The following is a 12,843-nucleotide window of genomic DNA, read 5'->3' as shown; positions in this document are numbered from 1 at the left end:
GGGCTTAAGGTTCTACTCTGTGAGAGAGTTAACAAAAGGACATTCACTTAAAAAGTCCATAGATTTGCAACATGATTACATTACAGTATTCATAAACCTCCATGCTCAGTATACATATGAAAAGACCAGATGGCAATACTCATCTCAGGACTTCTCATGTACATGTACTAAAAACAGTAGCCGCTGAAAAAAGGTAAAACCTATACAGTGCCTTGAAAAAGTATTCATACCCCTTGAAATTTTCAACCAAAAATGTAAACGTATATTATTGGGATTTTATGTGATAGACCAACACAAAGTGGCACATAATTGTGAAGTGGAAGGAAAATGATAAATGGTTTTCAAAATGTTTCACAAATAAATATCTATCACATAAAATCCCAATATGATACATTTACGTTTTTGGTTGTAACATGGAAAAATATAGAAAATTTCAAGAGTTATGAATACTTTTTCAAGGCACTGTATGGCCATACTGGAAGGGGTGACCAATCAGAAACTCAGACGGAATAGTGCAAGCCCACACAAAGTCTGATTTTTCACAAAAGAAAAAAAAATGTGTTATTTACCTTTAAAGTTGTTTACTCCTTACTTTTCCACTGCAACTATTCATTTGGAATTGTGCAAATTGGAGAAAAATAACAGATCTTGCTTTTGTGTAGTCAGAGCCACTAACCACAATGAGCACAAGCAAAGGGCATACTCATTATGCATCTGCCACTTACTGTAGTGTTATCACTATGAAGCCAGTTCACCTTTTATTGAATACATCTGTTAGCACATGGACTGTGAAATTGAAAAATAAATCTAATGACGGAGAATAGCAGAAATTCAAAAATTGGTCAAAGAATCCTGTATCCACGTATGGTTTCCCAAAGCTTTTGTGACCATTGCACCAAACACACACCACAAGTGTAGGGCAGACATACTAATTTACATGTATCAAAAGCAAGTAGTAAGTGACAGGAATTTCATGTCTGTGTATAATTTAGAGAACGCCCAAAGTTTTTTTTTTTTAATAATCTAACTGTTACTCTGGACACAAATTACCTATCCCCCATACCAATCATTTTCAACTGGAATCTTCATTTTTATATTTTGCCTCCTGATGAAGAGCTCCAATATGACATCTATTTCTACTAGTGTTTTATGATGGTGCTATTATTGTTTTTGATGTAAGTAGAGAGTAAAACATTGATTGATTTTAAATACTTTGTAGGAGCCAGAAATTCATTTTCATAATAAATATATAAAAAATTATATAAAAATGTAGGTGTCACATACGGTATGTTCAAAACCATGAATGGTAATGTTGATATAATGATTAATGGCAGTTCTTTTATCTTCATGGTTATTTAGATAATACTCGAATGTGCTCTGCTTTTCAGAGACCCCTGATTTCCTGAATCAAGCTTGTATGCATTGGGTTTTTAAACTAAAAGAAATCAATGAATGAACAAGAAAAGCATCTGCAAAATGCTGCTGCTGGCTGTGGCTGGCATTGGTTGCCTGAGCAACTGTTAGAAACACATTTGTCATGCAAAAGAATAAAAGGCAGAAACCCCAAATGGCGATGTCTTCAGTTAATGTACACAATGAGGAAATGCACTGAACGAATATTACTGGATTGAGATCAGTATACGCATTTGCTGCCTTTACAGGAAGACATTAACGGTCAAGGTGACCATCTTGGCTCCTCTGACAGGGAAAGGAAACTGGGTTATTTTACTTTCTAGGTGAAATTAAAGAGACTCTCGCACTATTTTCTCATATCAAACCAAAGGCATGCCTACAAAAAAAAGGGTTAATACCCCTTCTGCTGCCTGCATGCTGATACCCTCTATATTGAGGAACTACACTGCCTGAAAAAATCTCCAGCATCTATCACTTTCTGGGTGTATGAGATGCCTGGACTATGTCTGCACACTGTGGTTCCTTCCTCCATCCCCTATGTGAATACAATGCACTGTGAATGGGAAGCCTGTATGAAATCCCCACCACTTTCTTTTGTCTCCTTGCATGCTGACAGTACAGACTATAGGGATTCTAATTGGTCAGCACCATCACATGGATGGTGCTGACCATATCAGAAGCCGTCTAGCCCGTACTGTCAGCACTGCAAGGCGAGGAGAGAAAGCTGTGGAGATTTCAAATCCCTGGGCCTATGAAGCAGCTTTTCATTATCTGACAGTTGGGGATTGTCAATCTGGTACAACTGGACCAGGGGGGATGAAGAGGGAGTCCAGAGGATGGCTGGAATCGCTGGAGGTTGGGGGGACAGAGAGCCATGGGAGAGGCAGGAGGAGCCCAAGCCGTGGCTGCTGATGTCCACAATGGGATCGGGAGCCGGAGCTGGTGGAACCCATCATGAAGGGAGGTTTCTAGCACCACTCCTGTGTGAACTCAGGCTCAAAGTCACTATTACAAGCCTGGGTTCACACAGGAGATGTGCGGGAAACTGCATGTGATTTGGACAGGAATTTCACCACATTCCTGTTCAAATTGCAGGCAATTGTTTGTAGTGTAATTTGAGCCCATTCATCATGTATGAGCTTAAATTGAACCACAAAGGTATTGGTTTTGGTATCAGGAGCATTTGCATGAGTACGAGTACTTTTGCAAGTGCTCTGTATCGGTACAATCCTATCACTGATCACTGTATTAGTGTCACTGGTGATGTCAGTTTGCCTGATGCACTATCACAGTCCCACTATATGTCGCTGATCACAACATTACCAGTGTAAAATAAATAAATAAATAAAAATTCCAGTATATACCATAGTTTGTAGATGCTATAACTTTCAATTAATATACACTTATTGGGATTTTTTTTGCCAAAGACATGTAGCAGAATACATTATGGCCTGAATTTATGAAGAAATTTAATTTTTTACATTTTGTATTGGATATGTTTAATAGCAGAAAGTAAACATTTTTTCAAAATTGTTGGTCTTTATTTATATAATAATTTTAAAAAAGCCCAGTGGTGATCAAATACCACCAAAAGAAAGCTCTATTTGTGTGAAAAAAATTATATACATTTTGTTTGAGTATAGCGTTGCATGAAAGTGCAATTACCAGTAGCGCAGTGCTAAATAGCAAAAAATGGCCTGATCATAAAGGGGGTAATACCTTTTTGAACTAAAGTTGTTAAAACGTATGTAGAAGTTATAAGACGGAACAAAAGTACAGCAGTGAACCAGGCATCTGATATGCCTAGCCCCAGCCAAAGCTGAAAAAGGGCCAGAACCTCCTATGATTTTTTAAATGTGCTCAAAAGGGACTCCCTGACAGGGTGCTGGAAGAAAAGAAAGTGGTGATAATACTCACTTATCGGTATAGAGACAGCAACAATAACACCTTTTTTTTCTAGCAAAATAGGAAAAGGTTATAATCTATGTTAGGTAGAATTTATTCTGTCTGTATTGTCCTGCCCCTCTACCCTTCATTCTTGTTGTCAATAGTGAACACTACCAAAGTATCACTGTGCAAGAAGACCATTCCACTGCTGCCCAAGGACAGACACTTAGCCAGGCCATAAATCATTAATTTTCTTTCGTTTAACCAGCCAGCCCATAGATGGATTGAAATTTGGCCAGTTCCTGCTGAACCGGCAGAATTTCGACCTATCTATGGTTGGCTTTATTCGCTGTGTGTGGATAGATAGATAGATAGATAGATACATAGATACATAGATAGATACATAGATAGATACATAGATAGATAGATAGATAGATAGATAGATAGATAGACAGACAGATAGATACCCTGAATTCCCTCATGGTTCATAATGTACAACTGAGCCTACACAGTAAGCACCAGCTTCACATCCAGTTCAGATGGGGTGAAGAGGAAATGGTTAGTGCATTATGCATGTTTCAGTGCTGAAAGTTAGGCAATAATTGAAGAAGAAGCTCATTGCCTCACACCACTTGAATAGTATTAGCATCGTAAAGCATGCCTACTGCTTCTTATCTACCCTAGAACTGAGCAGTATCCAGGTCTATGTGAAAGCAAGATGGGGTTCCAGCACCTAACTCGCTGAGAACCCTTATGTAGCTCTAGAGAAGGGTTGTCAAACTGGCGGCCCTCCATCTGTTGCGAAACTACAAGTCCCATCATGCCTCTGCCTTTGGGAATAATGCTTGTAACTGTCAATCTTGCAATGCCTCATGGGAATTGTACTTTGGCAACAGCTGGAGGGCCTCCAGGTTGACGTCTGTGCTCTAGAGTCGAAAAAATTGGTTTCCCTGCTTCTTCCCATATAAATAAAAACATTATTCCTATCCCATCCCCACTTTATTTAAAGTCAATCTGTTACCACAGGGTCATTTGACAAAGGAGCCTGGAGTGTAAAGGAAAATTGCGAATAATTACTTTTTTTTCAGCAGCATCTGCCTTCAAAACCCACTTGCAGGTATATTTGACACTTCCAGGTGTGTCAACAACTTTCTCCCAAACTACATGTTGTGGTTCCCCATGCATATTTGGATGTCCTGTAGTGATGTATAAGTCAGCCAGAGGAAATACAGCGTACAGTGGGAGGAGTACTCACATACTCGAATATGTGTGATGCTTGCTGCAACCAGGGAGAAGCAAAGTGGCAAGGTTTGAAGACACTGGCTGCCACAAAAATAAGACTTCATTTGCAAGTTACTCTGTGGTAATGGAGTCACTTTAGCACCTGAAACAAAATTTGCACTGGAGTCTGGTTTATAAATCTATGATCACAGCATACACTTTAATTTTATAACTTCAGCATTGTAATAGCAACACAAACAATAATTAATATTGATATTTCAATAAAAGCTTGCTTGAGGAATCACCTTTCATGTTGTGAAATCTTCCTGTCTGCTGGCCATCACTTTTCACAATTTCCTGGATTCCCTGAATGCTTTGCAGCTTCTTCTCTGCTGTTAACTTTCAATATCTAAAAACTACATATCCCATGGTACCATGCTGCCTGCAAGAAGTGATTCCTGTACTGACTCCGACTCCTGAAACTCCTCCTCTCAGCACCTCTGTAGTCAGAAGGCAGGCTCTGTGAAATGTGTGACACAGTGGTGCCTTCTCACAGGGCATAGTGGGTATGTGTCACAGAATTCACGTGACCCCAGGTATGGGGTCTTCACAAACTTTAGGATTATGCAGAATAAGAGGTATAGCCTAGAAATATTGGAAATATATGTGGAAATGAATATATGACTTTACATTTTGATCATAGATATGCTTTAATTCTGTTGCAGCCCTATAACCAACAAGTAACAACAATAACTTATATTGTAATCTGACCAGTGATAGATTCATTCTAATTAGCAGCTAGAGGTTATGTTACTTTGGTAGTGGCTATCATGTCGGATAAACCAGATAAGGTCTCTTCCAGGGGCAGACTGACAACCCATGGGGCCCCCGGGCAATAGGGGATCATGGGGCCCCTGTGTCCTTGGCCAAACTCAAAAAAGCCTATGAAAAAGGTACCAGGGGCATCTCATGGGGCCCCCCTATTGACCCCGGGCCCTCGGGCAGTGCCCGAGTTTCCAAATGGTCAGTCCGCCCCTGGTCTCTTCAGAGATACAGAAAACTGGACTTTCCAGAGACTACTGGTATGGCAAGTTTCATATTGTCTCTGTTAGTCAATCAGTAATTAACACACATGTATTCCTGAGATGACATCTAAAAAAAAACTGATAACAGCGATCAACATTTACATCAAATTAATTGCATTTTACTTTCTTTTAATCCAAATGCAGATCATAGCAAATCATCATATGCAATCCATTTCTTTTGCATCTGGCGGCGACCCAGTAAGTAATGCTTTTTTGGTATTTGGTATCCTGACAAGAAAAAGATTTAATCATTAGTAAGCACTGGTGTCGATGATATCAGAAATTTGGTCAGCGGGACTGGAATTTTTTTTAGCTATTTTTATTGCAAGGATGATCTTTGTCTGTTTTCCTTTCTTGTTAACACACCTTTAGAATTTTCGAACAACTGAGCAGAAGAAAAAAATACATAGGTAGAGAAACCACAAGGCAAAACCAGGGGTATAGGCAGTTGAATTACTGAAATATTAGATGCAACTCTCAAATTTTCCTATATTAAGTTGACCTTGGCCAGTCCCTCCCACCTACCCAAACCTCAAACTGACTCTTTAATGTGATAGATGGCCTCAATGATCAATAGAAAATATGAAAATTAGAAAAGGGAGGCCAAGCTTGACTTTTTAGAAAAAGTTAAGGTTTGTGTTTAACTTAAGTTGCCTACGTGTGTGAATTTACTGACTGTTTTCACAAAATGCTTTCATTGAACGTAACCTCTGGTTATGAATTTTGACTTCATATGCTCAAGTTGAATCGAATTGAATTTTTGACAGGTTCACCTTGTAAGGCAATGCTATAATGTGCTAGTATGCATCACATACTAGCACATTATGAGAGACTTAACTTAAAACAAAGCCCTCCAGTGGCACGCTGTCACTGCTGGCAGAGCTTCCATCTTCACCTGGTGTTCCTTACAGGTTTGTGGGCTCCGGCCATCTGACTGGCCAACCCATGAACGTCACGGTTCATGGCACAGACCTCTGTAGGAACGGCATGGTGTGAGGTTCCTTCAGAGAGCATATGCCGGTGATGTCACCTGCTGCTGCGTCATGGAATATATCCTAAATGGAGCACATGTAGGAGATATTAATTTTACTTACAGGTAAGCTTTATTAGAAGCTTACCTGTAGGTCAGGGGTGTCGAACTGGCGGCCCTCCAACTGTTGTGAAACTACAAGTCCCATCATGCCTCTGCCTTTGGGAGTCATGCTTGTAACTGTCAATCTTGCAATGCCTCATGGGACTTGTAGTTTGGCAACAGATGGAGGGTCACCAGTTTGACACCGGTGCTGTAGATAAAAGTACCAAAAATTACTTTACTATCACTTTACCATACCCCTCACCTGGGCTTGTGGGCGTTCCCTTGCTGTCCTCATGGAGAATGCAGGGTCTTGCATTGTACTTAATGCCATCATGCAATTGTGATCTGAAACCCTTTATGGAAGAGGGTTTGGGGGATCAGTTACACAGAAGGAGGAAGCCGGCTTGAATGAAGAGGTAAGGTGAGTATTACAACTTATTCCTTATTCACTAGAGACTACAAGAATTACATTTTTGTGTAATTCCTGGGGTTGGGCTTGAAATCTTCGGGGTAGAAGAAGAGGCTGTATTACGTACCTTATTCTATGCTCTAGCAGGTTCTGGTGCTTTCCTTTAGTCCCTGTTGCTACAGCCTGTGGGTGGTCCCTCTGCATCATCAGAAACAATGCAAAACTATTTAGTCCTGCATTGTATGAGATGGTAAGGACCAGAATGCCTTAGAGAGGGGGTTCAGGGGGCTGTACACACACATGGAGGGAGCATGCCAGAGTGAGAAATCAGTTAAGTGTTGCACCCCAACGCAGAGGGATTTTTTTCTTCTGCCCAGAGTTGGGCTTTAGGACAGCAAGAAGATGTCAAACAATATGCACACAATTTCTTGTACCTGGGAGATTCTTATTATTATCATCCAGCGTCACTGTAAATGTATTTTGCAAACATACAATTTTCTTGGTACAGAAAATTTTTATATTTTTTAAATGATTGTGTAAAGGTTTATATGACCAGCTTACATTTATGGTTACTCATGCTGTGTTCACCTTGGATACGCTTTGTAAATGCTCCTGTTTTATGTATGTATTTTGCCAAGACACACTGCTCATTTTTCATTTTTCACTGGAGTTGGGCGGGGAAAGGGGTGGGTGCAGCTGGCTTGAGCTCTTAGCTGTGTGCTGTCAATCTGGCAGCTGGGTAGATCCCTACATTATCATCGGGATCCTTTAAGACTCTGCCCGGCAACAGTTCACTATCAGCTGATTCTGGGTCGCAGGTGAGCAAAAGTAGATGCACTCTGGTAACCCACAAGTATAACCACAAAAGCTTTGGCCATATATCTCTTTTAGGTCTTCAAAGACTGTAAATGACTATATTCAGGGTAATCAAAACATTTTCATTTTGCTGCCTCATCAGATTTGCCTGTCATTTTGCTCATAGCTAGTTACCATTTTTTCTGATCAAAACATCAGCTTTTAATTCTTAGGGCCCTTTCATACAAGCATTCAGTCTGGATCTGTCTACTTTTCAGAGAGATGCAGACTGAACCACAATGTAAGCCTATGGGTGGGCAGATTTAAATGGACATCCTTACAAATCAGTTTATGTCTGCAGAAAAAAAAGCCAGAAACAATCTGCGTTCATTTCTGTTTTTTGGTGACATAAATGGATGTTAACAGACATTGTTTATGCCCGTTATGTTTATGTCCCTTTTTAGGCCAGAACCATTCCCTTTTTTTATTTTTTTCCACCTATATGACTATTAGTGGTAGGCATGATGTTCAAGTCGAACATAAGTTCGGCAAACACACGAACGGTAAGGGTGTTTGGCGGACTATTCGCCCGCCGCGCCTCACAATGACAGTGCATTGTGATAGGTACAAGCAATGCAGGTCAGGTGCAATGCTTTGGCCAATCACAGTTCATGATGATGTCACAAGGGGGTGGGACATCACAAGGGGGTGGGATGTCACAAGGGGGCGGGTGACTCCACCCATTGTGGCGTCATCACAGTATTTAAGAACTGTGATCCCGGCGCGGCTGTCAGACAGTGGGAGCCAGCGCAGAGAGCGGAGTGTTTTTTTTCTTTTGTTGGGACGCCGGTGGGGGCGGGCATCATAATTGATGTTGGATCTACTTCGGGGGACTTTTTTTTATTTGTTTTTGTTTTTTGACTATTTTTGTTTTTGATAAAGAACTTGTCAAACACTGTCTACTGTAATTTTTTACACTACACTTTTTTTTGTGAATTAGTAACAGTACCATGTACCCCATACTCATTCACATGGGAGGGCGGGATCTGGGGGTCTGATAAGCCCCACCTGCAGACCCCCACAACCACCAGTTGTGGGTAAGAGGCCCTTGTCCTCATCAACATGGGGATAAGGTGCTTTGGGGGGGAACCCCCCTGCCCAAAGCACCCCCCCATGTTGAGAGCACGTGGCTTGGTATGGTTCAGGAGTAAGGGGGGGGGCGCTCGCTTATCCCCCCCTTTTCCTGACCTGCCGGGCTGCATGCTCGGATAAGGGTCTGGTATAGATTTTCTGGGGGACCCCCACGCCATTTGTAAAAAAAATTTGGTGTGGAGGTTCCATACCAGACCCGAAGGGCAATTCTTTTTACATTCAGCTGTCAGTGGGGAAGCCCGCTGACAGCTGAAACATTAAAGAAGGTTTCACTACTAAAATACTGCATGACTTAATAATATAATTTATACAGAATTTTAGATACTGTGCGGTATCTTACTGCATACGCAGATATGGTAGGATACCGTTTAGTGAATTGTCCCCTCTGGTTTCGGTCAAACTTTTGTTAGGTTCAAATATTCGACAGCGAACCAAACGAGGGGGGTGGGTTTGGCTCATCGCTAATGGCTATTTTCCGTAACAACTAAAAAAGACCAGACATGTAATAAATAGATGTATACTAATGTAAACTGAACTGAAGATGGATGTTCAAACTGATGAGAAGGGATTTACTAAAACTAAAGCAATCAGAATCTGGTACAGCTGTGCATGGTGGCCAATCAGATTCTAACTTCAGCTTGTTCAATTAAGCTTTGACAATAAAACCTGGAAGCTGATTGGTTTCTAGGCATATCTGCACCAGATTTTGCATGCTCCAGTTTTAGTAAATCCCCCCCAATGTGTTTTTTTTATCAGTTTTCATGATGGAACTTGTGTGAAAGGACCCTTATAGAAAATGAAAACAGGAAACAAGGAATGTACAATACAAATTATCAGGTTTCTTTATTTGTGTGAACACTGCCACCTTCTGGGCACTGCCTATGGTTGCAATTTATTGATTTGCAATACTAAATTATATTCAAGCAATACTCAAATATCAAATGCATTTCTTTTCTATTGATGTGAATCTGAATTACATATTATTTGTACTAAATGCATACTTTAATTGTAAAACTTATTTTGTGTTCTTTGCTTAGGATGCAACAGATTACGTTGCATATGTAGCAAAAGATCCTGTTAATCGTCGAGGTAAGTCTCATAAACAATAGCCTTGCACATTTACATTTTATATATATATATATATATATATATATATATATATATATTAAACAGGAACTTCACTCTTTATTTATCTCTTTTACCCTAGCTTGTCATATACTGGAATGCAGTGATGGGCTGGCGCAAGATGTCATCAGCACGATAGGCCAAGCTTTTGAACTACGCTTTAAGCAGTATCTGCAGTGCCCATCTAAGATACCAGCATTTCCTGACAGGTACAATATTGACCTATAATGTGTAATTCATTTTTTAATCATTGTAACAAAGGGAGGGGTGCTATCACAATAATGAATGCATTGGAGTTTTAAAAGTCATTCCAGATTTTCTGGTGTTTCAGTGGAATGTTTTTCAAGGCGTTGAAGAGCTCATCCAACAGCCTTGTGTGGTCTACTATTTGTGAGCCCCCATTTGACTGAGGGGATGGAAGAAGTTTTCCAGTACAACTAAAGGACTGGTTTTGTAGTATTCAATAGATCAGGAAATATGGTTTGTTTATATTGGCGCTTTGGTTGACCAGTGCAAAGAAATATGTTCACAGGTCATGGGGAAGGGGCGATCCGACTATTGTATCTCACCTTTGTGTTACTTTAATAAACACATTGAAAGTTCCATAATAAATACATTACCTGTTGCTTAAAAGACCTAAACTGGGCTTCCTCTTTTGTCAGATCAGGTTACCAATGTTGTGGTATCATGTAGCATTGCTGATTGGCTAGATCTGAACATGACCATGTGACCAGCCTGGGAGGGTGCCCTCTATTTGGTTCTTTGGAGCAACCATTAAGAAATATTTAAAACAATTACTAATTATCTTTTTAAAATGATCTTTTCTGTAAACTCCAGGACTGAAAAATCCTACGTAGCTTTCCTTCCTCTGTTATCTTTTTGCTGGGGCTGGGGAGTTAAAGCGGAGATCCACCCAAAAGGGGAAGTTCTGTTTTAACCTCCTTGGCGGTATGATTCTTTCCGATTTTTTGTGCTGAAAGCGGTACCATTTTTTTGCATGGAAATATGTAGTTTTTTATTGTAGGCTGTAATTTTTAGAAATAACTCACTGAAATCTGTACGAACAAGAGTCTAGTAAACATCCCGGGTATGATAAAACTTGAAACACGAAATTATAATTTAATAAATAATCATAAAAATAATAATATAATAATAAATTTAATTCAATAATATAATCAAACCAAAAACATTGAAATTTTAAGTACAGAGGCAAATTTGCACATCGCTGAGCAAAGTCGCAAAATCGTTTTCAGTGTCTGATGACGAATTTCCCCACGAATCATTATCACTCAATTCTGCAAGTGGTTCTGATTTACTATCGCTGTTCTAAAACCGCTTTTGACATAAAGGGACGCTTTTTGGATGCCATGGACTTTTCTAAGTTTCCAGGCAGAAAGAACAGTTAAAATGCAGGCAGGGCACAGGACAAAGCAGTAGGGACAAAATATATGTGAAATGCATTGAAACAGCAATGACAGCAAAAATGACATTTTTTAAAAATTTCAAATTTGCCACCGGTTCCGGCGCCCGTACGTCCCGACATCACAGGGACCGGAACACGGAAGCCGGATGCCGGCATCGGCCGGAGGAGATGGCCGGGGACGCTGCAGGGGACACATCGCGGGAGTGAAGGACAAGGTAAGTGCTGCAGGGACTCCCTGAGCAACGCCGCATGGTAAGCCCGAGTGTAGCTCGGGGTTACCGCTCTTGTTACTCAAATTTTACCCCGAGCTACACTCGGGAATACCGCTAAGGAGGTTATAGGATTGTCCCAAGCTCCCTGTTAAAGATTGGCACCTTTGGGGAGCGGGACCCCAAATTTGACAGGTACCTGCTCCCAATTCCGCTGCAATCGCCTAAGGCGATCGGAAGTGGAAGTTGTCCTCCCTCCCTGTAGTCTTCTGGGACACATGACAGGTCCCAGACGACTACAGGGCCATTCACAAAGTGCAGCACTACTCGTGCATGCACAGTGGGCACCCGGCTGTGAAGCTTAGAGAAAAATACAGTATATAGTAGAACATCTGTGGATACTTATACAGCAATAATGTTCTGTTTATTTTAAAGAATGCAAAGTTTAGATGACCCATTATGGACAGAAGAGGATGGGACAACAGCAGAACCTCAATATTATAACAGTATTCCAAACAAATTGCCCCCTCCAGGAGGTATTATTGATGAGAGGTTAAAGGCTCAGAACACAAACCAAGGAGACAATAATCAGGTATACATTAACTTTTTTTGAATTCAGTTTCGTTTTCTAGCCCATTGGGTTCTAATGATTTCTTACAGAAGTGTATTGGCTTTCCCTTCAATAATATAATCAGGTTTGGCGTTAAGCATGTCATGCTTACCAGCAGCTTTTAATTAGTGGAAAAGAAGGTATTTACCAATTAATCAAATTTCAATTTTTATCTATGTATATAGATTATTTCTGGGTTAGATGTGAAATACTTTGGGAGACCTGACAGTATTACTTGGGAGCAAATGCACAGTTGCCCAAGTTGCCCTTTATCATTTTGTAAATATTAAAGAACAAGCCTAAATAAAAAAATAGTTCTACACCCTTGCATTGCCATCTACAAGGAAATCTCCATAACCAGGACTGGAACACTGCCCATAAGTGTTCTGGTTCATTTATTTCAGATGGTGGACAAAGGCACTTAGACTTGACCATTTTA

General features: G+C 40.4%; 1 protein-coding gene across 3 annotated transcripts in view; it reads left to right on the top strand.

The window, feature by feature from the left end:
- Positions 1-12,843, top strand: part of SHC3 (SHC adaptor protein 3) — a 113,583-nt gene that overhangs the window by 80,815 nt on the left and 19,925 nt on the right. For all 3 annotated transcript variants that reach the window (XM_089662166.1, XM_089662165.1, XM_089662167.1), the window contains exons 6-9: positions 5,751-5,804; positions 10,075-10,126; positions 10,245-10,371; positions 12,230-12,386. In XM_089662166.1, the coding sequence (XP_089518292.1) occupies positions 5,751-5,804; positions 10,075-10,126; positions 10,245-10,371; positions 12,230-12,386 (390 nt within the window). The remainder of the gene's footprint in view (positions 1-5,750; positions 5,805-10,074; positions 10,127-10,244; positions 10,372-12,229; positions 12,387-12,843) is intronic.

Source organism: Staurois parvus, unplaced genomic scaffold, assembly GCF_062004578.1.
Source record: "Staurois parvus isolate SC_StPar_1 unplaced genomic scaffold, SC_StPar_1.0 ptg001432l, whole genome shotgun sequence".
NCBI classification, from domain to species: Eukaryota; Metazoa; Chordata; class Amphibia; order Anura; family Ranidae; genus Staurois; species Staurois parvus.
The sequence above is the reverse complement of the archived record's forward strand: the minus strand, read 5'-3'. Positions and strand labels throughout refer to the sequence as shown.